This window comes from Lepidochelys kempii, chromosome 10 (genome assembly GCF_965140285.1).
Source record: "Lepidochelys kempii isolate rLepKem1 chromosome 10, rLepKem1.hap1, whole genome shotgun sequence".
Lineage (NCBI taxonomy): Eukaryota > Metazoa > Chordata > Testudines > Cheloniidae > Lepidochelys > Lepidochelys kempii.
Window position 1 is genome coordinate 60,120,939 of NC_136389.1, and position 24,070 is coordinate 60,145,008.

A 24,070-nucleotide genomic window follows, 5' to 3' on the forward strand; every position below is an offset into this window, starting at 1 on the left:
GGTCTGCTCCACACTGCTTCTGGAAGTAGTGGCATGGCCCCCCTCTGGCGCTCCAGCCGGGCAGTAGGGTCGGGGGCTGCACCACAGTGCTTCCGGAAGCAATGGCATGGCCCTGTTCAGGCTCCTATGTGGAGGGGCAGCCAGGGGGCTCTGCTCTGCACACTGCCCCCGCCCCAAGCGCCGCCCCTGCAGGTCCCATTGGCCAGGAACAGCGGCCAATTGGAGCTGCAGGGGTGGTGCCTGCAGATGGGGTGGCGTAGGAGCCGCAGTGGGGACATGGCCGCTGCTTCCGGAAGCCCCTTAAGTTAAGCACCACCTGGAGCCTACACCCCTGAGCCTCTACCTGTGCCTCCTCTTGAACCCCTTGATCGTACCCTGGAGCACCTTCCTGCACCCCAAACCCCTCATCCCCAACCTCACCCCAGAGCCTGCACCCCAAGCTGGAGCCTGCACCCCTGCCCCAGCCCTGATCCTCTCCTGACCTTTGAACCCCCTTGGTCCCAGTCCAGAGCACCCTCCTGCACCCCAAACTCCTCATCCCCAGCCCCACCTCAGAGCCTGCACCCCCAGCTGGAGCCCTCACCCCCCAAACCCCAACTACCCTACCCTCCCGGACCCTGAACTCCTCATTTCTGTCCCCACCCTGGAGTCTGCACCCCCAACAGAGCCCGCACCCCCTCCCACACCCCAACCCCAATTTTATGAGCATTCGTGGCCTGCCATACAATTTCTATTTCCAGATATGTCCCTCGGGCCAAAAAGTTTGCTCACCTCGGCTCCAGCACCTTATTTACCTCACTCGGATCTGAACATCTGATTAATTGGGACCATTTGATTAAAATGCCTGGACAATCATTCTTTATAAATAATGCAAAAAGCTATAATTATGCAGCTAAGGATTAGAGTTAGGGGCAATTTCACTGCAGAACTAAGAGTAAAGAATTATAAGCATCAGTAGACCTTTAGTGAGACGATTCAGTCCATACCTGTTAGTGGCAAATATTACAAACTAAAAGAGGAGAATTTAATAAATGTAGGTAATGTTATAAAATAGTCTTTCTTCCTATGAAGGAAGATGAATTCATGAGTTACTGTTATTTTAATACAAACCAGTCAGTATTTCTTACTGATGAGATGCTTATTAATTACAAGCTTTTCTGAGCTTGGCTGAGATTGCCATTGAAGCTGACTGGGTAGGAGCTCTTCCTTGTAAAAACGAAATCCACATGGGCATTTTTTGTGGTAAGAAAACTTAAACATGGACATGACTCCTGTTTCACAAGAGAAACAGTCATATTTTAAAAAGAAGACTGTAATGGTTTGGTGGTGGTGTTCTGACACTAGAACTAAAACCTGAGTGTTTCTATTGACGTTGTTATTACAGCCTTGTTCAGTTAACTATCATTCAAGTCTCAAGTGAAGTTAAAAACTTCACAACAGTTGGAGGTGTTAAGTTCATGTGGTGAACATATCATTGGAACCTGAGATGAAAGCTTACAATATAGCTATGTAAAAATACTTTATGCAATAGCATGGAAGTAGATGCATAGGATTCCATGGCTTGCTATTCTAGTTCAGAATTAGTGACGACGGAGCCACAAATGGGTTATCAAACTGTTTTTTGAGTTACCTACAACAATTCATACTTGTAGCATTGAATTAAATATCTACATAGCATCATAGCTTGTTATAGGCCACCTTCTTAGCTATGATTATTTTAAAATAATTTGATTTATAGCCCTTACTCTGGACTACTGATTAAATGATGATGGGAGACATTGGGATCTTAAAAAACAATTTTTTTTAGTCCTATTTCAGAGGTAACACTGGAGAGAGAGAGAAAACATCAGGAACCGTGGGGCCTGCACTGATTAAGTGCAGAAATGTTCAATTTATACAAGGGAATACAAAGCTATGAGTCATCATCATTTCAAAGTGCAGCTGCATGCAAAAGTTAAGGAAATAAGGATCACTTTTGTGTAATCTTTGCCCTTTGGTACTAAGTCCGTTCACCGGGCACTGGAAGTTTTGGAAAAATGTTGGTCACTACGTTTCATTTTTGTTAAGGATCTTGTTTAATCTTCTATTGTTTAATGCAGGGGTGGCCAATCTGTGGCTCTGGAGCCACCTGCTGCTCTTCAGAGGTTAATATGTGGCTCCTTGCATAGGTGCCAACTCCAGGGCTGGAACTACAGTGCCCACTTTCCAATGTGCTACAGGGTTCTCACTGCTCAACCCCTGGCTCTGCCCCTGGCCTCACTCCACTCCTTCCCCCAAGAACTCCACTCCTTCCCCTGTGCCCTTCCTCCTCTTCCCCCTCCCCGAGCCTCCTATTCACCACAAAACAGCTGATCGCAGCGGGTGGGAGATGCAGGGATGGAGGGTTAGGTGCTGATCAGCAGTGCTGCTGGTGGATGGGAGACACTGAGGGCAGGGTAGAGCTGATGTGTTACTGAGGCTCTTTGGCAATGCACATTGGTAAATTCTGGCTCCTTCTCAGGCGCGGGTTGGCCACCCCTGGTTTAATGGCATAGTCTATCAAAACTTATTAAAGAAAGCTGACATTGTTACTGGCATGGCTCAAGACACACTGATGCCATTCCATTTGTAAGACTTTGCTATGTGGTGACTATCTTATGCCTATACGGCTTGTGCAGTTTTAGAGGGCCTTGGACCATATGCACATCTAGAATGGTACTTTGGCTGGCAGGTCAGATTTCCCATCTTTAGTCCTATCTGATTCTGGTAAGCTGTAGTCATGAGGCTTCCCAATTTTATCCTTTGGCTCTCTTGCTGGCATCGTGGCCCTTTCTAATGGGGAAGATGTGGATGATCTGTAGAGAAGGATTCCAAGAAGATGCAGAGTCTCTCAGATATATTAGCTGTGTATGCCCATGGGAGTAGACCTCCAGATATGGGGTGGCTGAGGTGGAGGGTACTGTCATAGGCATGTGATAAGGGACCTGAACTGGACCCTACAAAACTACTTTGCCCTGGCAAAAGTAATTCATGCTTAAGGTTGCTCAGACATAACAGTGGAATGCTCACCTTCAGGTGAAGCTTTCTTTGGCTTGATTACCTTTCTTCACCCTACCACTGCATTTATTGATTGTAATGGAAAAGTAGTATTACACTGTCAGATCTTGCAAGCTAAGCAGTTTATGCTTGATTAGGAGACCTTCAGGGAGCATTAGGTTAAATTAGTGAGTTGTTACCCTTTCCTGATAGTAATTACTAAAGCATTGGCTCAGTATGGTGTAAAGGGACATTTTTCTCTTGAAAATGTTGTCTTTCAGATGAGACTTAAATGCTCAAGATCACTAAGCTCGAGTTAAAGACCTTGAGTCTTTTACAAACATGTTTTTTGGGTTTTTTTTGTTTGTTTGAAAAAGCAGATGTGAACCCTGGCTTTCTGGTGAAATTCCAGCTAAGGTAACATTGTTGAATTGCATTTCATCAATTTCAGTCTGATGTAGTACTCAATTTCTGCCCTTTACTGTTAGCTGTTGATTTCTTTTTCACAGGTGGGTCAAATGATCTTGCTCCCTTACATGTCACGTGTGTGGAATGAGGTTTAAAATTATGATACTACACTAGAGCTGCTTGGCAACAATTTTCCACTGGTGTAGTGAAGGCTCCAGGTGGCCACTAATGTGTGTTGGTTTTTTTCTTTTTAACTACATTGTCTTAAACCCTGTTCAGAGCAAGACTGAATGACACTATGTTTAAACACATAAATGGCTGCAGTAATGATCCTACTGGTGGAAAAGTGTAAAAACAACAACAAAAACTTGTGTAAGGAGGGCTCAGTAGTCATTTCTTAAATGATGAAATGGGTTTAAAAATAATGCCATGTGTTCTAACGCTAGTTCAGCTGCACCCATTGCTGACACTTGTTATCAGGTACAGGTGGTCTGTCTGTGGAGCTAGGGAGTTGGTCAAATTATGTCTTGGGTCACCAGTACATCTGCTTTTAGCATTCGGTGATCTCAGCATTTTTATAGAAGTTGGCTTGTGCCCATTGCCTTTTGCTGCTTTCTGATGTATAAATATCTAAATTCTTATTTTCTTTTAAAGTTTGGACAAATCTAGAATGTTAAGTATAGTTGTTCTTGATTTTGCTGAAGACTACTTGAGGGGAGAATTTCTGAACCTGTATTATTGAGCTTCACCTTAACTGAGTTGCTAATTCTAACAGTTTCTCTTGAACAGTCACTCATTTCAGATGCATATTGTTGAACACTTGAATAAAAATTCCTCCTCCATTCGGTTGCTCAGCTTCCAGCATCAAATTTTGTAATACCATTACTTCACTAATTTTCTAGTCACTGAGTGCACTGAGATAGAGAAGAGCTTCATTCAAATACTTAGACAAAACTCAATAATGCTTTTGGAAGGAAGGTTGAGGGAGACTTCCAGGTGTTTATAGATAATACAGAAGCAAATAAGATGTGTACCCAATCTCATTGATCTATGTCACCTTTAACTCCAGGGATGTTTCTGTGTGTATAGAAGATTCAGAACTCTGCTTCCTGATTCTCTCATTTCCAGTAATCATCTAGTTGCTACGAATACATTTCCTCTGGCTGCTGATGGGAAACAAAGTTGAAACATTTGCTAACTGTTCTTAGGCTTGGAAATTTCTATGGAGTGATGGCACTTATTAATCTGTGATTTCTGTGTTCATTTTCAAAATGCAAGCTCCTTACAGATTAAGTGTTGGATAGATTAAGAGTGGTAGAATGCTGGTTTGGGAAGCATGCTGGAAAAGGCACTCCATAAATTAATATTGTAAAAAGGTTTTTATGCTAGCAATAAATGAGTGTAACTCATGCCATACTGTGATCTTAGACTTGGTGCATTTCTGTCATGCCATTTCATAATGGTGTTTAGCGATTCATAGAGACAAGATAGATGAGGTAATACCTTTTTATTGGAACAACTTCTGTTGGTGAAAGAGACATTTTCGCACTTACACAGTGTCTATAGTGTAATGGTCTTCTTTTTTTTTTTAAAGTGGCACAGAGTCTGAGCCCAGGTCAGCTGACTTGGGATTGTGGGACCATAAAATTGCCGTATAGATGTTTGAGCTGAAGCGTCCCTGAGACACTCCCTGCCAGGGAAAGGTACTCTGTATCACCGCTAAACACAAGGTGGAAGAGATTGTTTAACATAAGTAGTTCACCTTGAATGGTCTCTTACAATACGTATTAAAATCTCTACAGTCATAGGACAAAAAGGGGGTTAGTGGGTTTGCAGATTGTTGTAATAAGTCATAAATCCAGTGTCCTAAATCCATGAATTTTAGTGTCTTGCAAAGTTATGACTTCATGAAATTAGGCAAATTGTCTCTCTCCTTTAGAGATCACCGCATCTACTTACCCAAAACATAGCTTGTGTAAAGCCAGCTCTTGAATTCTTAGTTCATTCTCTTCTTCTTGTCATCTTTTTCTGCAGCTCTTTGACTATCCTTATGTACTGCAGTACACAGAACACTTCTCAAGTCTAGATTCTGTTCTCTTCCCCTCACCAGCACCCCAATTTCCATGATCATCTAACTCAGTTTATTCTGTTGTGCTCTCCATCAGACTTTAATGTGAACTTTTAAATTGTTAGTATGTTTTCTCACTTGAGCTTTCAGTACTCGCACATCAGAAAAATAGCAAAGTGGAATAACTTGGGTCTTGGCTGCTATGCTCTTAATTTATACTGTGTGCAGACTGAAGATCTTAATAATTCACATCATATTGACTTTAATATGTAGTCTGTCATGCTTTTGATTAATTACTGCGCTGTTTGATTTGCTGTAACATCCTTTATTTGAATACTGTTTTGAAACTGCATTTGTTGGCTAAGTTTAGTGGTGACTGTTTCTTGACCTATGCAAATAGGGGAAAATAAGAATGTGATTAGAACAAAAGAATAGCAGGATGTTTTCACCCCAAGCCATTGTTTCATTACCAGCTAAGATCAGTGCAAGACTTAGACATTTTAAATTTTGAAAAGGATGATGTAGAATAGCCAACATTAAACACTGATCTTCTTTAAAACTGCTTGAATAACTTATGCTAGATTTTAAATGTTTTCAAACCAAATTCCCTATTCTGCTCTAGATGGCTTATAATACCTTGTGTGAATTCCTTCGGTAGTAGGAGTATTGAGAAAGCAAAGCTGTAAAAAAGTTGCACTCTGAGTTAAAAGCATGATGCTAGATGAAATACCTGCTCTTTTTAGAGGCTCATCTAATATGTAACCCCTGGTACAGCCTTTTTCTTGAACGTATTCTATTCTGTACTTAAAACTTTTTAAAACCCATCTTTAATGTCAAACATTATACCCATTTTACTACTTAGACATGTCTAGAAAACAATGATGGTATATATGCTGTGACATTTAAATGCCTGTCAGGGTTTATAACTATCAATACACTGTAGTCATCACTACAAAGGTAGTAGTTACGGGTTCAGTTTCTCTCAGTAGCTATTGATGAAGAATGCACACTAATGTGGATAGCAAATTCCAACTCTGCTACAGAATACTGTTGAATCAAGATGGGCCAAAGAGCACTTACAGTGACATGGAGTCTTCATAGTCACTGGAATAGCTAATGGTATTTTTGTAGAGCAGTGGTTCTCAGCCTTTCTAGACTACCGAAGCCCTTTCAGAAATCTGATTTGTCTTGCATACCCCAAGTTTAACCTCACTTAAAAACTACTTGCCTACAAAATCAGACATAAAAATACAGAAGTGTCACAGCACATTATTACTGAAAAATTGCTTACTTTCTCATTTTGTCTGTATGAAATTTTAGTTTGTATTGACTTAGCCTGTTGTAAAACTAGGTAAATACCTGCATGAGTTGATGTACCTGCCGAGGTACACATACTCCTCATTGAGAACCCACTGTTCTACAGCTTTGCTAAGAGTAGACTTGACTTAACTTATTATTCACCAATTCCATTTTCTACTTGGGGGATTTAATACCTCTGACCCTTCCAGTGATTGTCCTCAAAATATATTCAGCTTGATAGTCAGCATATCTTGTGTGCCAGTTGCTGCCTGGATTTGAGGAGCATTCTCAAATATTATGTTCTGCATAGCAAATGCCTTCTGCTTAATTGAATGCTTAATTCGATAAATTCCTCTTGCTGCTTTAGTCAAAACAGTACAATAGCTCTCTAACAGATATCAGGAATAAATATGCTGTGACTGGTGCTGAAAGATGCGTTACTGTTTTTTTTTCCTCCCATGCTACTGCTCTCTGACTCTTTCTCTTCTGAAAGTTAATAGCTGAAAATAATCTTTATCTGTATTGCAAAATACTTCCGATACCTGCCAACACTAATTGCTGTCACTACAGGTACTGCAAGAATGTTCAGTGTCTGAAACGAGACCTGTATCAGCATTTGTTTTACGAGTTTAGACCTGGGTGCTACTAAACTTCCAACATGAAGCATGGCATCTTCATGACTATCATGTTTTGGTGGTGAGCCATTAACTCACATATTGTACAGCTTCTAATTGTTGAGTTAGTCACATGACCTGGTAAAATTTGAAAGTTGTGTTTACTTCTATCCACATATAAGCTATTCCCTTTACTAGTATAGCTGACTGTTTAGAATTGCCTTTGTTGACCAGTTAGAGGTCTCTAGCATCTGATCAACAAGCATCCCATACAATGTTCAGCTGTTTCATGGTATAAAGGTAGTCAGTATTCTGATAAGCTGAGCTAGTAGCTTCATCTGTAGTTAAGGTTGCCTAACGCTTCTTATCATAAGTTTTTCATTTGCTTATAATGCTGCCCAGCTTTAACTGTGTAGGCTGATATCTTCCATGTTTGCTGTCAGCCTCAGGATGAACTTGTTTTAGAAAGGTTTCAGAGCAGCAGCCGTGTTAGTCTGTATCTGTAAAAACAAAAGGAGTACTTGTGGCACCTTAGAGACTAACAAATTTATTAGAGCATAAGCTTTTGTGAGCTACAGCTCACTTCAGCTGTAGCTCACAAAAGCTTACGCTCTAATAAATTTGTTAGTCTCTAAGGTGCCACAAGTACTCCTTTTGTTTTAGAAAGCTTTAGTTAAAACAGCTCAGTAGTTTTGAAGTATGAAAAAAACCTGTCAGTACTTGATTTGTTAAAACCATTTTTAATGTGGGTTTTGCCAACAGACTGAAAGTAGTTGAGGTGTGGAATATTTATTTTAAGTTGGTAGAAGTATATTATAAGCATAATAGCAAAGTAAGCCTTCTCCAAATAGCATTCTATATTAGTCCTATTTTTTGTGTGTAGATCAGTTTATGCTGACTCTTGGATTTGCATGGTTTCTAAAGATAGGAAATTCAAATTTATTTTGTGAAGAGTGCCAAATTCCTTTCACACTCATGGTCTATGGATCTGTATATACACTTAGGTCCTAATACCAACCTCAGTGAAATCCAACCCATACAAATGAGAAATGGTGCTTTGCAGTGTCTGCCAACTCTCTGACAGAAGCTTGGAGCTTGCACAGCTCAGCACCAGTTCTTCTCTGCATTGCTAATGCATGATTCTGCAGTATTTGCACAACCTAAGGGAGTACTGCTACAGTTGGGATCACAATGAGGATGACGCAGAGATATTTCAGCACAGTAACTGGATGCTGATGGACAGGTGAAATACAATGCTGGGTTGCTGAACACATTCACAAAGCAGTTCCACATGGTGGAGCACCATTTCTGGGCCCAAGAAAGGAGAATTGAGTTCTGGGATTGCATTGTAATGCAAGTTTGGGATGATGAGCAGTGGCTGCAGGAGTGTGAAAGTCCACGTTCCTGGGGCTATGTACCAAGCTTCCCCCAGCCCTCCAGTGCAGGATCATCAGAATTGAGAGCAGCATTTCCAATGGAGAAGCATGTGGCGATTGCACTCTGGAAGCTTGCAACATTGGATTGCGACTGGTCAGTGGCCCGTCACTTTGGAATTGGAAAATCTGCAGTGGGGGCCATTCTGATTCATGTGTGTGAGGCCACTAATTGTCTCCAGTTATGCAGGACTATGATTCTTGGCGATGTACAGGAAACAGTGGATGGATTTGCAGCAGTGGAGTTCCTGGACTGTGGTGGGGCAATAGAGAGGACGGATCCCTATTTTGCCTGCATTGCCACAATAGAAAGGGCTACTTTACTGTGGTTCTGCAAGTGCTAAAAGATCACAGGAAGTGCTTCTCTGATTTCAGTGCAGTCTGATCAGAGAAGGTGCATGATGCTTGCATCTTTAAGAACACACGACTGTTCAGAAAGTTGCCAGTTGGCACAGTCTTTCCTCGCCACTGGATTACTACTGGTGATACTGAAATGCCAGTAGTGATTCTGGGGGACCCAGCCTACCTCTTGCTCCCTTGGCTCATGAAGCTGTATTCTGGCCATCTTAACAGGCACCAAAGAATGATTTAGCTACTGGCTCAGCAAGTGTAGAATAACAGTTGAATGTACTTTTGGTAGATGGAGGAATGCTGGAGTTTTTTATTCACTAGATTTGATCCCTGTGAGGAAAAACATCCCACTGCTTGTAGTTGCATGTTGTATACTGCTTAATATCTGATTGGCAAAGGAGGGAAGCTGCTCCAGGGTGGAGGGTGAGGTTGACCTGCTGTGTGCTGAATTGGAACAGCCGGAGGGCCATTAGAAGCAGGGCCGGTGCAAGGATGTTTTGCACCCTAGGTGAAACTTCCACCGTGTGCTTGCCGGCTCAGGGAGCCGTGCGGCAGCTCCCTGCCCCCCCCCCCTTCTTCCCCTCAGCCTGGGGAGCCATGCGGCAGCTCCCCACCCCAGCTCACCTCTGCTCCGCCTCCTCCCTGAGCACGCCGCCACTATTCCACTTCTCCCGCCTCCCAGGCTTGTGGCACCAATCAGCTGTTTGGCGCCGCAAGCCTGGGAGGGAGAGAAGCAGAGTGGGGCGGCGTGCTCAGGGGAGGAGGCGGAGCAGAGGTGAGCTGGGGTGGGGAGCGGTTCCCCTGCGTGCTGCACCCCCCTACCTCAGCTCACCTCCGCTCCACCACCTCCCCAGAGTGCACTTTTGGCCACCCCCAACCACTTGGCACCCTAGGCGGCCACCTACTTTGCCTAGTGGTTGCACCAGTCCCGATTAGAAGAGCCAACCGTGGAGCTCTGTGGCTGAGGGAGGCTTTAAAAGAGCACTTTACTAGTCAGCCACAGTAGAGTTCTGTTTTTTCTGTGAAATAGTGACGTTACGTTCTATATGATTTTATGAAAATATGCTAATGAGTGTGAATATAATGTAACTGTAATATCTTTCATGCAAAAGGTCTCTTGTAAGGTGGTATTACAAAGCTTATACTCTACTGAGTGTGGTCATCCTATTTGTATGAATGTATCATTCTTGTATTGGAAACTAGAGTTATGAAATATAACTCTGAGATCTTATTGTAATTATGCAAAGTGTGGGCCATTAATGGTGGCTTGGAATCTTGATGGCTCCCATTAACAAGGACAATTGGTTGTATATGGCTCTGTTTACTTGTAAGTCTTCTTGTATATGTGTGTGCTGGCAATTGGTAATGAAGTCTTACAGTGGCATGTGATCATGTCACCTGAACTGGAATCCATCTTTAACCTGGTGCTTTTCCATTTAGAAGGAGGGGTGTGAACCCAGAAGGGACAAAGGATTACCACTTTGTGCAAAAGATATATAAGGGGGTGGAACAGAACAAAGGGGGCTACAGTCATGAGAAATCCCCTAGCTACCACCTGAGCTGGAAAAAGGACTGTATTGGGGAAAGGATTGGGCCCAGATTGGGAAGGCATTCAGTCTGTGAAAAAAGCCTATTGAAACATCTCTGAGGGTGAGATTTATCTGTATTCAGTTTTCTTACTGTATTAGGCTTAGACTTGCATGTTTTGTTTTATTTTGCTTGGTAATTCACTTTGTTCTGTCTGTTATTACTTGGAACCACTTAAATCCTACTTTTTATTTAATAAAATCACTTTTTACTTATTTAACCCAGAGTATATATTAATACCGGGGGGGGGGGGAAACAGCTATGCATATCTCTCTATCAATTTATGAGTTTACCCTGTATAAGCTTTATACAGGGTAAAACAGATTTATTTGGGGTTCGGACCTCATTGAGAGTCAGGTATCTGAGTGCTGGAGACAGGAGCACTTAGGCTGTTTTCAGTTAAGCCTGCAGCTTGTGCGGGATATGGTTCAGACTTGGATCTGTGTTTGCAGCAGGCAAGCATGTCTGGCTCAAACAAGGCAAGGCACTGAAGTCCCAAGCTGGCAGGGAAAACCGGCTCCAAGGTAGTCTAGGCAGGTCAGGTGTCAGTCCCAAAGGGGTTTCTGTGATCCAACCCATCACCAGTGTGTTTTGTGTATTTTAGATTTTATGTTGGTAATAGGGTGACCATATTTCTTGAAGGGAAAATGGGGACACCATGTGGGGCTAGGTCAGGTCTGGCTCCAGCTGCATGTGGGGCTGGGGTCACTGTTCACCAGAGACCTGCCTGTCCCCCCCACGTGTGGGGCTGGGGCTGATGTTGCTGGCGTTGCCCCCCTGCATGGGGCTGGCATCGATGCACACGCCCCCACCACATTCCTCTGCACTGTACTGTTTTGACAAAAGTGGGTCTTTGTCCCATTTGCTCTTGCGCAAATGGGACAAATGCTGACTTTTGCGCCCCCCCCCCCCCCCCAAAAAAAAAAAAAAAAAAGTCAGGATAGGGCTTAAAGGACTGTCCTGGCCAAAATGGGACTTGCGGTCACCCGAGTTGGTAGGGTCTTTCCCTGCTGCTGAGTTCCATAATGCTTGAAGTACATTCATAAATATCACTGGGCCTTTGCCTTCTGCTTTTCCACAACTCCTGGTGTGAACTCATAAAAATACTTAGGCTTTCTAAAAATAGAACTTCAGTTTTGTTAACTGCTGTTTGGCATACAATAAAATCCAAATAAAAACAAACAAGGTTAAAAGCTTTTGCCAACAATCCTGAGTGAAAAAGAAATAAACAGTAAACATTTTATGCCCGTGTATGTAAGCTGTAGTCCAATGAAGTTCATTGTGGCTGTATACACACCAACCTGTGATATCTTTTTTTTTCACAGGTCTGGATGTGTGTAGCTAAGGTTCTTATCCCACTGTGTGGTGGTAGAGGTAAGGATAGACGCCACAGTGCCATGTGGAATGCTGGGGGTGCAAAGAGCAGTAGCCAAGGAGTTCTCAATGACTGCAAAGGTTGCTGAGTGTGATCTTTGGGCTATAGGCCAGCCATGCTCAGCAACTCTTGTGTGTTGCCTAAGCAACCCCATTATGTCATGGTGCATTTCCCACTCTCAGTGCAGCAGCCACTGTAGAATACAAAAGAGGAGGAAAGACTGAGAATAAAGGGTCCTCTAAGATCTTTGATCATGGTCCAAGACAACTGTGGCTTGAAGGAGCTCACAGAATATCGCCTTCCTAGTCCTCTTCTTTGTCATTCTGATCAGGGTCAGACATTCAGCAGTTGTAGAGCAGGGGGAGACCCCTCAAGGCCACAGTGCCAGGGGCTGCTGATAAAAACATACACTGTTAGATTTACAGTCACAACAGAAAGGGGGGAAGTCTCTCAACTCCCTTTACGTGACTCTCCCAAATACCCTTAATAAGAAATGCTTATTGACCCTGTAGCTTTGGAGCACCTTGCTACAGACTTCTCTAAAGCTCAAAACCATGGTGAATGTGGCCTGGCAGGGGGGAATAATGTCACATGTTCCTATATGGTTTGGCCCCCTCTCTCGGTACAGGGAAATGACAGTAAATATATTGGCACTGTTCTCACAAGCAATGATTTTTGGCTGATATCTCTCACTTGAGGGTGACAGAGGCACAAAGCCCAGCTGTCCTAAAGCTGCCCTGCCCCCATTCAATCCCCCTATTCCCTGCCCCCTGACTACCACCCCAAACTCCCCTGCCCTCTATCCAGCCTCCCTGCCCCCTTACCGCGCTGCCTGGAGCACCAGTGGCTGGCAGCGCTATAGCCGTGCTGTCCAGAGCACCAGGACAGGCAGCCATGCCACCCAGCTGGAGCCAGTCACACTACCGCGTAGCACAGAGCACCGGGTCAGGCTGCTGCTCTGCAGCTGCGCTGCCCGGCAGGAGCTCGCAGCCCCACCATTCAGAGCATTGCGCCGGCGGTGCAGTGAGCTGAGGCTGCTGGGAAGGGGGAACAGCAGGGGAGGGACTGGGAGCTAGCCTCCTGGGCCAGGAGCTCAGAGGCTGGGCAGGAGGGTCCTGTGGGCCAGATGTGGCCCATGGGCCATAGTTTGCCCACCTCTGTGATAAACAGCATACTTCTCATGGGCCCCTGCATAGCACAGCAAGCCAAAGAAATGAAAAGTGGAGGCTGATTCTACCTCCGTTTGTTGTACTTACACCCAAGCACATGATGCTCACCTAATGTGGATTGTGTAACAAGACCGCCGTACAACTCTTTTTAGAATGTATTCTCTAACCTTTTATTTTCTCACTTTTTATCCCAGTAAAACAATTAAAAATCAATCAGTTTGTCTTAACTTGTGAAGAGGCCAAGTGCCATTTTTATATGGGGACAAAGGTCCTGGGAAGAATGGAGGGGGGAGAAGGTTTGAGGGAAAGGAAAACAAATAAACAAAACAAAACACACTGCAAAGATTAGTTCATGTACACACTTATCCAAGCTTCCTCCCCCTTTGTCAGAGAGCTCATCTGCGCTTTCCTGGCAGGACTGGCTAGACTCCTCTGGAGTTTCAAATAGTTCTAGGCTCTCAGCGTTTTTTGAGTCCACTGTCCTCTCCTCCCTGCCATGAACAGCAAGGAGGAGGGTTGTTGTTATAGGCATCAACTAGGGATTTAAATATTGTTTTAAAAGTTCATCGGTTAAACAATTAAAATGATATCGGTTAACAGATTTAAATGGAAAGAGGTTGGGGCTTCTCTGGCCAGCAGATGCAGGCTGGGGGCCACTCCTGAGGTCGGCTTGTAGACGCGGGCCACCAAGGGTTGGGGGTTAACAGTTAGGCTGCGTTAACTGATAAGAGTAATGCTTACCGGTTAACCGCTGACTGCTTTACATCCCTAATATCAACAGTCACCTGCAGGGTACCAATGGGGTGACTGCTAAGATTGGCATGCAGTTCATAGTGAAAGCAGCAGGTCTGCAGTACAGCATCAGGTCTTGTGTTGCTCTCTCTTGCTTTGTGGTATGCTTAGCATAGTTCCTTCACTTTCATGCTGCATTGCTGCTGATCCCTGTCATGCCCCATTGCCAGCATCCCCCTGCTCAATCTACTCCTAAAGTTGTTGTTTCTGTGAGTGAGCCACAGCTGTACTTGCACAGCCTCGGGGGGAGCTGAAAGGAGGTCCTGGTAGGAGAACAGGCATCCAGCCTCTGTGACTCCAGGGCAGTGGAGATTGTGACTGGAATTATCACTGCAGGGAGAGAGGAATTGTGGAATTCATGCCGGAGGACTGTTAGTCAACATCACTAATGCAGTGTCTACTCATGCTGTGTTGACCTCACTAGGATGACCATGGCTCTGTGCTGCTCTGAGATGTGGTGCTACTGCTTCACTGTAACTGGCCGCTTACCAGGTGGGAGACCAATTTAAGTGCAGCCACATGTATAACTAAGTTGATGCAAGTAGATTTGTGTTGACCTAACTTAGTAGTGTTGACCTGGCCTTTGATCCTACCACATCATGGACTTCTTCTCTCCCACTCCTTTCCACTATTAAAGATTTTCAGAAGAGGTTGGTCTTGGATGAAACCATCATGGACAACTGACTTGTCGAGACTAATACAGTGTAGTTGTAGCCATGTCTGTCCCAGGATTTTAAAGAGACAAGGTGGGTGAGGTACTATCTTTTTTGAGCCTATTTTTGTGGGTGAGAAAGAGAAGCTTTTGAGCCACATGGAGCTCTTCTTCAGGTCTGGGGTCACAGTTGGTGCAATAAAAGATATTACCTTGCCCACGTTGTGACCAATACAGAACTCTACCTGTGGCCAACAGATCTGCTTTTGAAGAATGTGGGTGTTTATTACTGCCTAATCCTCCAGTTTTAACAGTGCAGATATGGTGTTACTATGCCTTTTTTTAAGATTAAACTGTATGTACTGTATATAAATTTTGGCTTTTGGGACAGAATCCATAAAGCCCCTTAAGCTCATAATGTCCATTGAAATCAATGGACATTAGGAACCTGAATACAAATTAGGAGCCTAAATTCCCTTTGTGGATTTTATGTTTGGCACCCACGTTTTTATGTAACCAAACTTCATTTTAACCACACAAAGTAGCAGACTACAATAGGTCTCCAGTTTTGAAAATGCTGTCACAGGTTGTGCCTTTCAAAAGTTCTTTGGTCTACAGAATCTTCTGAGACTGCATCTTCACCCAGTGTTAAAATTAAGACTGGTAATGTGCAGGCCTAGTCATTCAGGTGAATAAAAAATACTTGAACTACTTAAAAAAATTTCAGTGCAAGCTTTATCTCCTTTTCTGAGAAGCTGTGTATATGCTGGAATTTGTTGAATTTCATCTCTGTTAAGCCTATCAAATTATTGCATAAACTCAGACTTGTCTTGGGTTGTTATATGCATGATGTGAAATGCCATTCATTCTTTAATTCTTGTATTGAAGCTTTATTGATAAAGAGTACATTGTTCATACCAACAGTCTAGTATATTCAGACTGCTGTACTTAGCTTTGTATATTTACTAGGTTAATCTAGTATTAGGTCATGAGCTTTTGACTGATTACACTCTGCTGCTTTTTTTTTTTAAAGACTCCCTCATTGAACTATTCAACAAACTATCAAGTCTAATACCTGGTAGTTCTGTTTTTATGATGATAGAAATGAGTTAAGCGCCAAAATCTATTGTAGCTAATATGTTTAACAGACTTGGGGGTGAGGCAAAAAATAGCATAATATAGTTGCAGCTTTGCAAAGAGGGTCCCAAGCCTAGTGAGGGGTTTGTTTTGGTGGCTCCTGAAATGGGGGAGGGCAAAAGGACAGCATAGACTGGGTCCTGCAAGATTTCTAGTCTCCAGCCGGACTTCTGGGGTAGGCTTGAGATCTCACAAGATTTGGCACCATAAGATCTTGAGGGATTTCGCATGAGATTTAGATCCATGATAGGAGTCGTGTTCAGAGCCACTTCCTGTTTGCTGATTTCCAATAGTTTATCCACCCTCCCTCTCTTATCTAGGTCACTGTGGATTGTGATTGTTGCCTGCTTTGGGGCTGGAAAGGAATTTTTCACTGTACCAGTAGATTGGCCAATGCTGGTTGGGTTTCTTACCTGCCTTGTAGCAGAACCTCAGGGTGGGGTTTTGGGCTACCGAAGGGCTGGAATTCTCCCCCTCCCAGAGGTCACAGTTTAGACCATTGAGTCATTTAATTGTCACAACTTTTGGCAGGTGCCCATTGCAGGAACTTACTGGTTTAGGCTCCAGATCCAAAAAGGCAACGTAGTGGGCATCTCCTTTCAAAATGGGGGCATTGTGACTAACCCCCTAGGAACAAATGCAAACCAGGGGGTGGGGTACTAGCATAAGGGACCACCTCACCAATGCACTTGATGGCAGTGCTGGCTGGGGCAGGGGGTCTTTGTCCCCTCTTGCCTCAACCCCTGAAAGAGGCAGGGATGCTAGTGGGCGAGTGGAGGCACCCAGAGACCCTCCTAGTGTGATGATTGGCTGCCCCTGCAGAGGGAACCCTCGGGAATTGGCAAAGGATCAGTGAGGTGGGAGTGACTGGTGGGCTGTCCCCCAGCAGGAACCATGGATGTAATTTGACTAATAAAAGTTGTGGCCTGGTTAAAACCCACACCACATGTCCTTGCCCTCTTCCCTGTGCTGAGCACACCAAACTACCATTTGAGCATTATCTCTTCAAGGTTATTAGCCCAAAGTGACTTTCTAAACATTGTAAAGTTGGGAATGGGGGGAATCTCTTGTTCCCCAATCTGAGGTTGTGGGAAGGAAATTTTTTTTTGCACTCCATCATGGCAAATCCCAAAGGGCCATAGCTCCCTTACAGATTGAGCATCACCTGGATCAATTTCTAGCTAGGTCCTTAAAGTGAATATCGATCCACACTATTTTATGGTCATCATTGGCAATCTTATGCCACCAAAGCTTTTGGCCACCACGTGATTGCTAGCCATGTAGCAGCATCCCCCTGCCTGAGCCTGGCTGCCCAGGTCAGGGGCCAAGTGAGCTGGAGTCCGCTCCCTCTTGCATGTTTCCAGCTTGTTTGGCCCAGGTCTGCAGAGGCAGAGTGTGGGGGCACCACCACCACCTTTGCAGCCACGCTCTTTCAGGGAGCTGCTGCACCACATAGAGCAGAGACCCAGGGTGGCCACTTTAGCTGCATGAGAAGCAGGTCCAGCCCGCCCGGGCACGGCTGCCAGGTAGAGCAGCCAAACGTGCCGGGAGGGTGTGGCGTAGCGGGAGAAGGACGGAATCCCCTTCCCCCACACTCAGGTAACATTGGGTGGGGAGAGTGGCAGCGGACCTGGGCTGGGTGCAGGATGGGGGTAATGTTGCTGGGCAGAGGAGACATATGGGGCAATCACGTGTTCTCCCCTTTAGATTGTCTCTCGCACACACCCACATGGGGAGGCATGAGTTATCTGTGGGTCCAGCAGAGAGGTCTCAAACTACTGGTCACTTACAAAGCTATTATCAAAGCAGGGAATTGTTAATCCTTCTCCTTCCAAAATGGCATTGGAACAGTTCTAGCATTCCTAATTGTGTTGGTTTCCGAGGTCATCCCAAGAGGTCTAATCTATTAAACTTGATAAGGCATCCTATGCTATGATATACAGAGCCTTACAGCATGCCAACTTTGTTCTGAATATATAGCTCCTAAATTATGCTGTTATTGTTCTACCCTGAATAATGAGCAATCCTTTCCACCCCCGCTGAAGGAACACCTAGAATTTAACAAACCAAACTGTAGTGATACTAAGGTCTAGTCTGCACTAAAAAATGGTTTGCTGGTATAGACTCAACTTACATCAGTAAGAGTGCTTTTGCCAGTATATAGTTTATACCAGTCCCCCTGAATGAAATAAGCTATCCTGCAAAAGCACTCAGATCTGTTTAACTGTCTACATTAAGGCTTTTGCCAGTACACAAATGTAATTTTTTTTTTAAAATCACACCCCTAACTGATATTACTGGCAAAAGTTCCTAGTCTAGATCTGGCTTTGCTCTCTGTTAATCGTCTTTAGGTTATTAGTGTGCCTTGTTGCCAAGAAGGCCAATGGCATTTTGGGATGTATAAGTAGGGGCATAGCGAGCAGATCGAGGGACGTGATCGTTTCCCTCTATTCGACATTGGTGAGGCCTCATCTGGAGTACTGTGTCCAGTTTTGGGCCCCACACTACAAGAAGGATGTGGATAAATTGGAGAGAGTCCAGCGAAGGGCAACAAAAATGATTAGGGGTCTAGAACACATGACTTATGAGGAGAGGCTGAGGGAGCTGGGATTGTTTAGTCTGCAGAAGAGAAGAATGAGGGGGGATTTGATAGCTGCTTTCAACTACCTGAAAGGGGGTTCCAAAGAGGATGGCTCTAGACTGTTCTCAATGGTAGCAGATGACAGAACGAGGAGTAATGGTCTCAAGTTGCAGTGGGGGAGGTTTAGATTGGATATTAGGAAAAACTTTTTCACTAAGAGGGTGGTGAAACACTGGAATGCGTTACCTAGGGAGGTGGTAGAATCTCCTTCCTTAGAGGTTTTTAAGGTCAGGCTTGACAAAGCCCTGGCTGGGATGATTTAACTGGGAATTGGTCCTGCTTTGAGCAGGGGGTTGGACTAGATGACCTTCTGGGGTCCCTTCCAACCCTGATATTCTATGATTCTATGATACCTACCACTTGAAGTAATATGTTTCCCATAAGAGAGCGTTTTGCAGAGGTAATGTTGAGGTTTTTATATACAAATGAAAAACCCGTTTGCAGCGTATAACAATCCTTTATTCTTTCGGTTGTCCTCTGTCTCTGGGAATTTCCTTCCTTACTGACTGATTCATCCTGTTGAGCAGACTCTTCATTCTTTTGGTCTTCCAGGAAAGAAATGTGTAATCTGGAGGACATATCATGATAACTTTGGGATATTGGCAATTCAAGTTAACTAAGCTCTGTTTTTAGCATGGTTTGAATCAGTGGTGGTAGTATTTAATAAGGGATGCAAGTAAAACAAATCTGCTACTGAAATTCAGGATGATTTCCATCAAAATATAGTATCTGGATTAGACTAGCTTTCAGTCTGAAATCAGTTATGCCAAAGGTTCGTTTGTTTTGTTTGTTTTTAAACTATGGTAAAATAAAGTTTAAATTGAGGTTGGGATGGACTCTAACTATAAATAGGGTGAAAACTTTATTTTATGTTTCAGGAAAACACACGAATTGTGAGGGTGAAGATCATAGCTGGAATTGGTCTGGCCAAAAAGGATATCTTAGGAGCCAGGTAAGGGTATATGCTTGGTCTGGAGAAGCAGAGTTGATGGTACATCATTTTCTTCACAGAAATCTAATATTGGATAATACTCTGTTTACTATCCCAACTAGTACCAATGTACCTTCAAGACCTGTTAAACTTCCTTGTGCCAAAAAAAAAAATTAAAATATGCTAATTATCCAGTCTCTGCCCCTTTCTAATAAGGCTGTCAAACTGAAGACTCCTTGCAGTCTTGCCCAAGAGTCTACTTGGTCAGGTGTCATATGCATATTTTTCTGCAGGTAAGGTTGTAGCTAAATCACAATAGCTCAAAATATTAGCTGTGAATGCTGTAATCACTGTTCTTATCTGTGCCTTAGCAGCTGGGAGTAACACCTGCATTGAATGTTGGTAGGAGCTAGACCAGTGGTCTCCAACCTTTTTACGCCCAAGATTACTTTTTTGAATTTAAGGACAACCCAGGATCTACGCTGCTCCACTCACTCAATCATCCCTTAGTCACTCACCCTCACTCACTTTCACCAGGCTGGGGTAGGAGGTTGGGCTTTGGGAGAGGGTGTGGGCTCTGGTTGGGGCTGAGGGGTTTGCAGGGTGGGAGGGGGCTCTGGGCTGAGCCTGGGGCAGGGGTTTGGGGTGCAGGAGGAGATGAGGAGTGCAAGCTCTTGGAGGGATTTTGGGTGCAGGAGGGGGCTCCGGGCTAGGGCAGAGCATTGGAGTGCAGGAAGGGATTGGGGTGATGGCTCTGGGAGGGGGCTCAGGGCTGGGGGTTGGGGTGCAGCCTTCCACCAGGCAGCACTTAATTCCAGCAGCTCCTGGTTGGCGGTGCAGCATGGCTGCTGCTAAGACAGGCTCCGTGCCTCCTCTCACCCCTCCCCTCTCGGGAATAGCGTTGGGCAGGCTTTGGGAACAGCGTTGAGCCGGGGCAGGCAGGGAGCCTGTCTTAGCAGTAGCCCTACTGTGCTGCTGGAGATCACTATTGACTGGGAGATCCTCTAGGATCGACTAGTCAATCACAATCAAGCAGTTGGTGACCGTTGAGCTAGAATATGGCACACAATCCACCAGCTCAATAGATGTGGGTGACTGTAGAAGGGAGAAGCACTCAGCTAACACAGCTATCAAACTAGCAGTCTGTATAGGGCAGGGGATGATCAGACTGACTTAAAACATTTTCAGTGGGTGAGGACCAGACTGTCTACTAATGCAGTAGTTCTCAACCAGGGGTCTGGAGCCCCCTGGGGGCTGCGAGCAGGTTTCGGGGGACCACTAAGCAGGGCCAGCATTAGACTCGCTGGTGCCCCAGGGTAGAAGGCCAAAGCCCCACTGCATGGGGCTCAAGCCTGGGGTGGGGAGGCCCTGAGCTCTGCCACCCAGGGCTGAAGCTGAAGCCTGAGCAATGTAGCTTTGCAGGGGCCCCTGAAGCATGGGGTCCCAGACAACTGCCCTGCTTGCCGGCCCCTAATGCTGGCCCTGGCTCTTCTATGCAGAAAACTAGTTATTGTGTCACAGGTGGCCATGGAGTTTTTATAGCATGTTGCAGGAGGGGGGAGAGCTCAGAAAGAAAAAGGTTGAGAACCCCTGTACTAATGGAAATAATTAGCAGGGATCCCCTGTAGGGTTGGAGACTGGTGCTACATAACTCTTAGTAAAATTAGCCTTTCCTGTGGCACAGTTCGAAGTTTAGGAAGGCCCACTCAACACAGATAGCTATGTTTAGTATTAATATCCTTGCCCGTTGCTCAGGCACGTGTATAGTAACACCATGATTCTAACACTGGCTTTACGGAAGATACCACAATGTGTAATGGTATTTCTCTGACATTAAACTGAAGTCAGAGTATTGTAAAGTTGTCAGACAATCTCTTTACCTTTTTACTTCTCTGTATATAACAATAGTTAACCTCAAATATGGTGGTGGCAATACTTCAAAAATAAATAGCTTTCTGTATTACAATTTAAATATTCATTTGGAAATCATCATCTTTTGTTGTAATGCCAAAACTGTTCTTATGCCAAAACTTTTTATACTTAATAAATCTGAACAAAACTCCTTGAGCATTCACCCAGCACAAAGAAACCAGTTTAAAATAGCATTGCATTTTGGCTTTGTATAACAGACTAGTTCAGTCCTTGTTCAAGGTAGTTGAATTAAAATGGCTCTTGTACAAGTCTAAAGCTTATTTTTTACTATTTCTCCTTCGAGCAGACAAAAGTGCATTTGTCCAAAGAGCTGTTATACGTTAACTAGCCTTAGTTCAGATCTCTCTCAGCTTGTGAAACAGCCTCTTGATTCTCTCAATGACACAGGGACTCAGCACACTCTCACGTAGGTGGAAGATGTAAAAGGAAGCCTGCTGAAAAGCCAGACCTGTGAGCTCAGAATGTTAATCTGACTTTACAACCTTTTTAAGACCGAATCAACTGGTTAGCTGTGAAAATATTATGACTCCAGTTGATCATTTCTGTAGACATGCAAAAAACAGTTTCAAGTAATCAGATGGTGGATGTGCTATACAAAGACCTTTAAGATCAGACTCTATCCTGATTGCACCCAAGTATTAGCTAGGAAGAACAGAGCATTTGGGGATCAAGAAGCAGTATTTCGTTTGAGCCCGATCTTATACTTGGAAACAGGTTCTGTGTAAAAACAAACAACAACAAAAACCACTTTTTTGTTTTCATCTCCTCAGTATAGGTTATCTACTATTAAATGGACTTGTGTAACCCAGAGTGGGGTGACTGCTATAGCCTTAATCTGCTATTAGTTTAGTGCATTGTTGCCAGTAGAAGCTGTAGTGTTGACAAGACTTGACAGTAAAAATACCAATTGTTTGAAACTGTCCTTTAACACTAAATGTCTGAATCCTTTCTGTTGTACCTTCCATAGTTGCTAACACCGATACTGAATTTAAGGTGTAAAGTTGCCTAATGTAGATGCAACTGAAACCATTGCCGCCTTTAGTAAGATTAATTTCTGATATCACAGCAGGGAGTTAAAGCTTTGGATCTTCAATATGGGACTCAAAGTTTCTATTTAGTTTGGTGCCTCAGAGCTGATGCTACTTAATCAGAGCAATGCCTTTTGGAAAGGATCTCTTGTAATTTGCTTAACTCTAACACCAGTAGTGTGCTTCCACATGTGGAATATGGATAAAAGGATAGGGGGAATATGATTTGGTATCCTATAAAGGTTTTCTAGGACTCATTTCATGTGGTTAACTATCAGTAACTTAACTAAAAGCAGCAAAGAGTCCTGTGGCACCTTACAGAAGAACAGACATATTGGAGCATAAGCTTTTGTGGGCGAATACCCACTTATCGGATGTATGTAGTGGAAATTTCCAGAGGCAGGTATAAATATGCAAGCAAGAATCAAGCTAGGGATAACGAGGTTAGTTCAGTTAGGGAGGATGAGGCCCTCTTCTAGCAGTTGAGGTGTGAACACGAAGGAAGGAGAAACTGCCTTTGTAGTTGGCTAGCCATTCACAGTCTTTGTTTAATTCTGAGCTGATGGTGTCAAATTTGCAAATGAACTGAAGCTCTTGGTTAGTCTCTAAGGTGCCACAAGTACTCCTTTTCTTTTTGCGAATACAGACTAACACGGCTGTTACTCTGAAACCTGAAGCTCAGCAGTTTCTCTTTGAAGTCTGGTCCTGAAGTTTTTTTGCTGCAGGATGGCTACCTTTAAATCTGCTATTGTGTGTCCAGGGAGATTGAAGTGTTCTCCTACAGGTTTTTGTATATTGCTATTCCTAATATCTGATTTGTGTCCATTTGTCCTTTTATGTAGGGACTGTCCAGTTTGGCCGATGTACACAGCAGAGGGGCATTGCTGGCACATGATGGTGTATATTACATTGGTGAATGTGCAGGTGAACGAACCGGTGACGGTGTGGCTGATCTGTTAGGTCCTGTGACGATGTTGCTGGTGTAGATATGTGGGCAGAGTTGGCATCGAATTTTGTTGCATGGACTGGTTCCTGAGTTAGAGTTACTGTGGTGCGGTGTGTAGTTGCTGGTGAGAATATGCTTCAGGTTGGTGGGTTGTCTGTGGGCAAGGACTGGCCTGCATCCCAAGGCCTGTGAAAGTGAGAGATCGTTGTCCAGGATGGGTTGTAGATCACTGATGATACATTGGAGAGGTTTTAGCTGAGGACTGTATGTGATGGCCAGTGGAGTTCTGTTGGTTTCTTTCTTGGGCTTGTCTTGCAGCAGGAGGCTTCTGGGTACACGTCTGGCTCTATTGATCTGTTTCCTTATTTCTTCATGCGGGTATCGTAGTTTTGAGAATGCTTGGTGAAGATCTTGTAGGTGTTGATCTCTGTCTGAGGGGTTGGAGCAAGTGCGGTTGTACCTCAGCGCTTGGTTGTAGACAATGGATTGTGTGGTGTGTCCGGGATGGGAGCTGGAGGCATGAAGGTAGGCATAGCGGTTGGTGGGTTTTCTGTATAGGATGGTGTTAACGTAACGGTCACTTATTTGCACCGTGGAGTCTAGGAAGTGGACCTCCCATGTGGACTGGTCCAGGCTGAGATTGATGGTGGGGTGGAAGCTGTTGAAAGCATGGTGGAATTCTTCCAGGGTTT

At 44.2% G+C, this 24,070-nt stretch overlaps 1 protein-coding gene across 1 annotated transcript in view; it reads left to right on the forward strand.

The window, feature by feature from the left end:
- NEDD4 (NEDD4 E3 ubiquitin protein ligase) overlaps positions 1-24,070 on the forward strand; it is a 128,416-nt gene that overhangs the window by 7,454 nt on the left and 96,892 nt on the right. Inside the window, exon 2 of the mRNA XM_073303793.2 lies at positions 19,420-19,493. Coding sequence (XP_073159894.1) covers positions 19,420-19,493 — 74 coding nt within the window. The remainder of the gene's footprint in view (positions 1-19,419; positions 19,494-24,070) is intronic.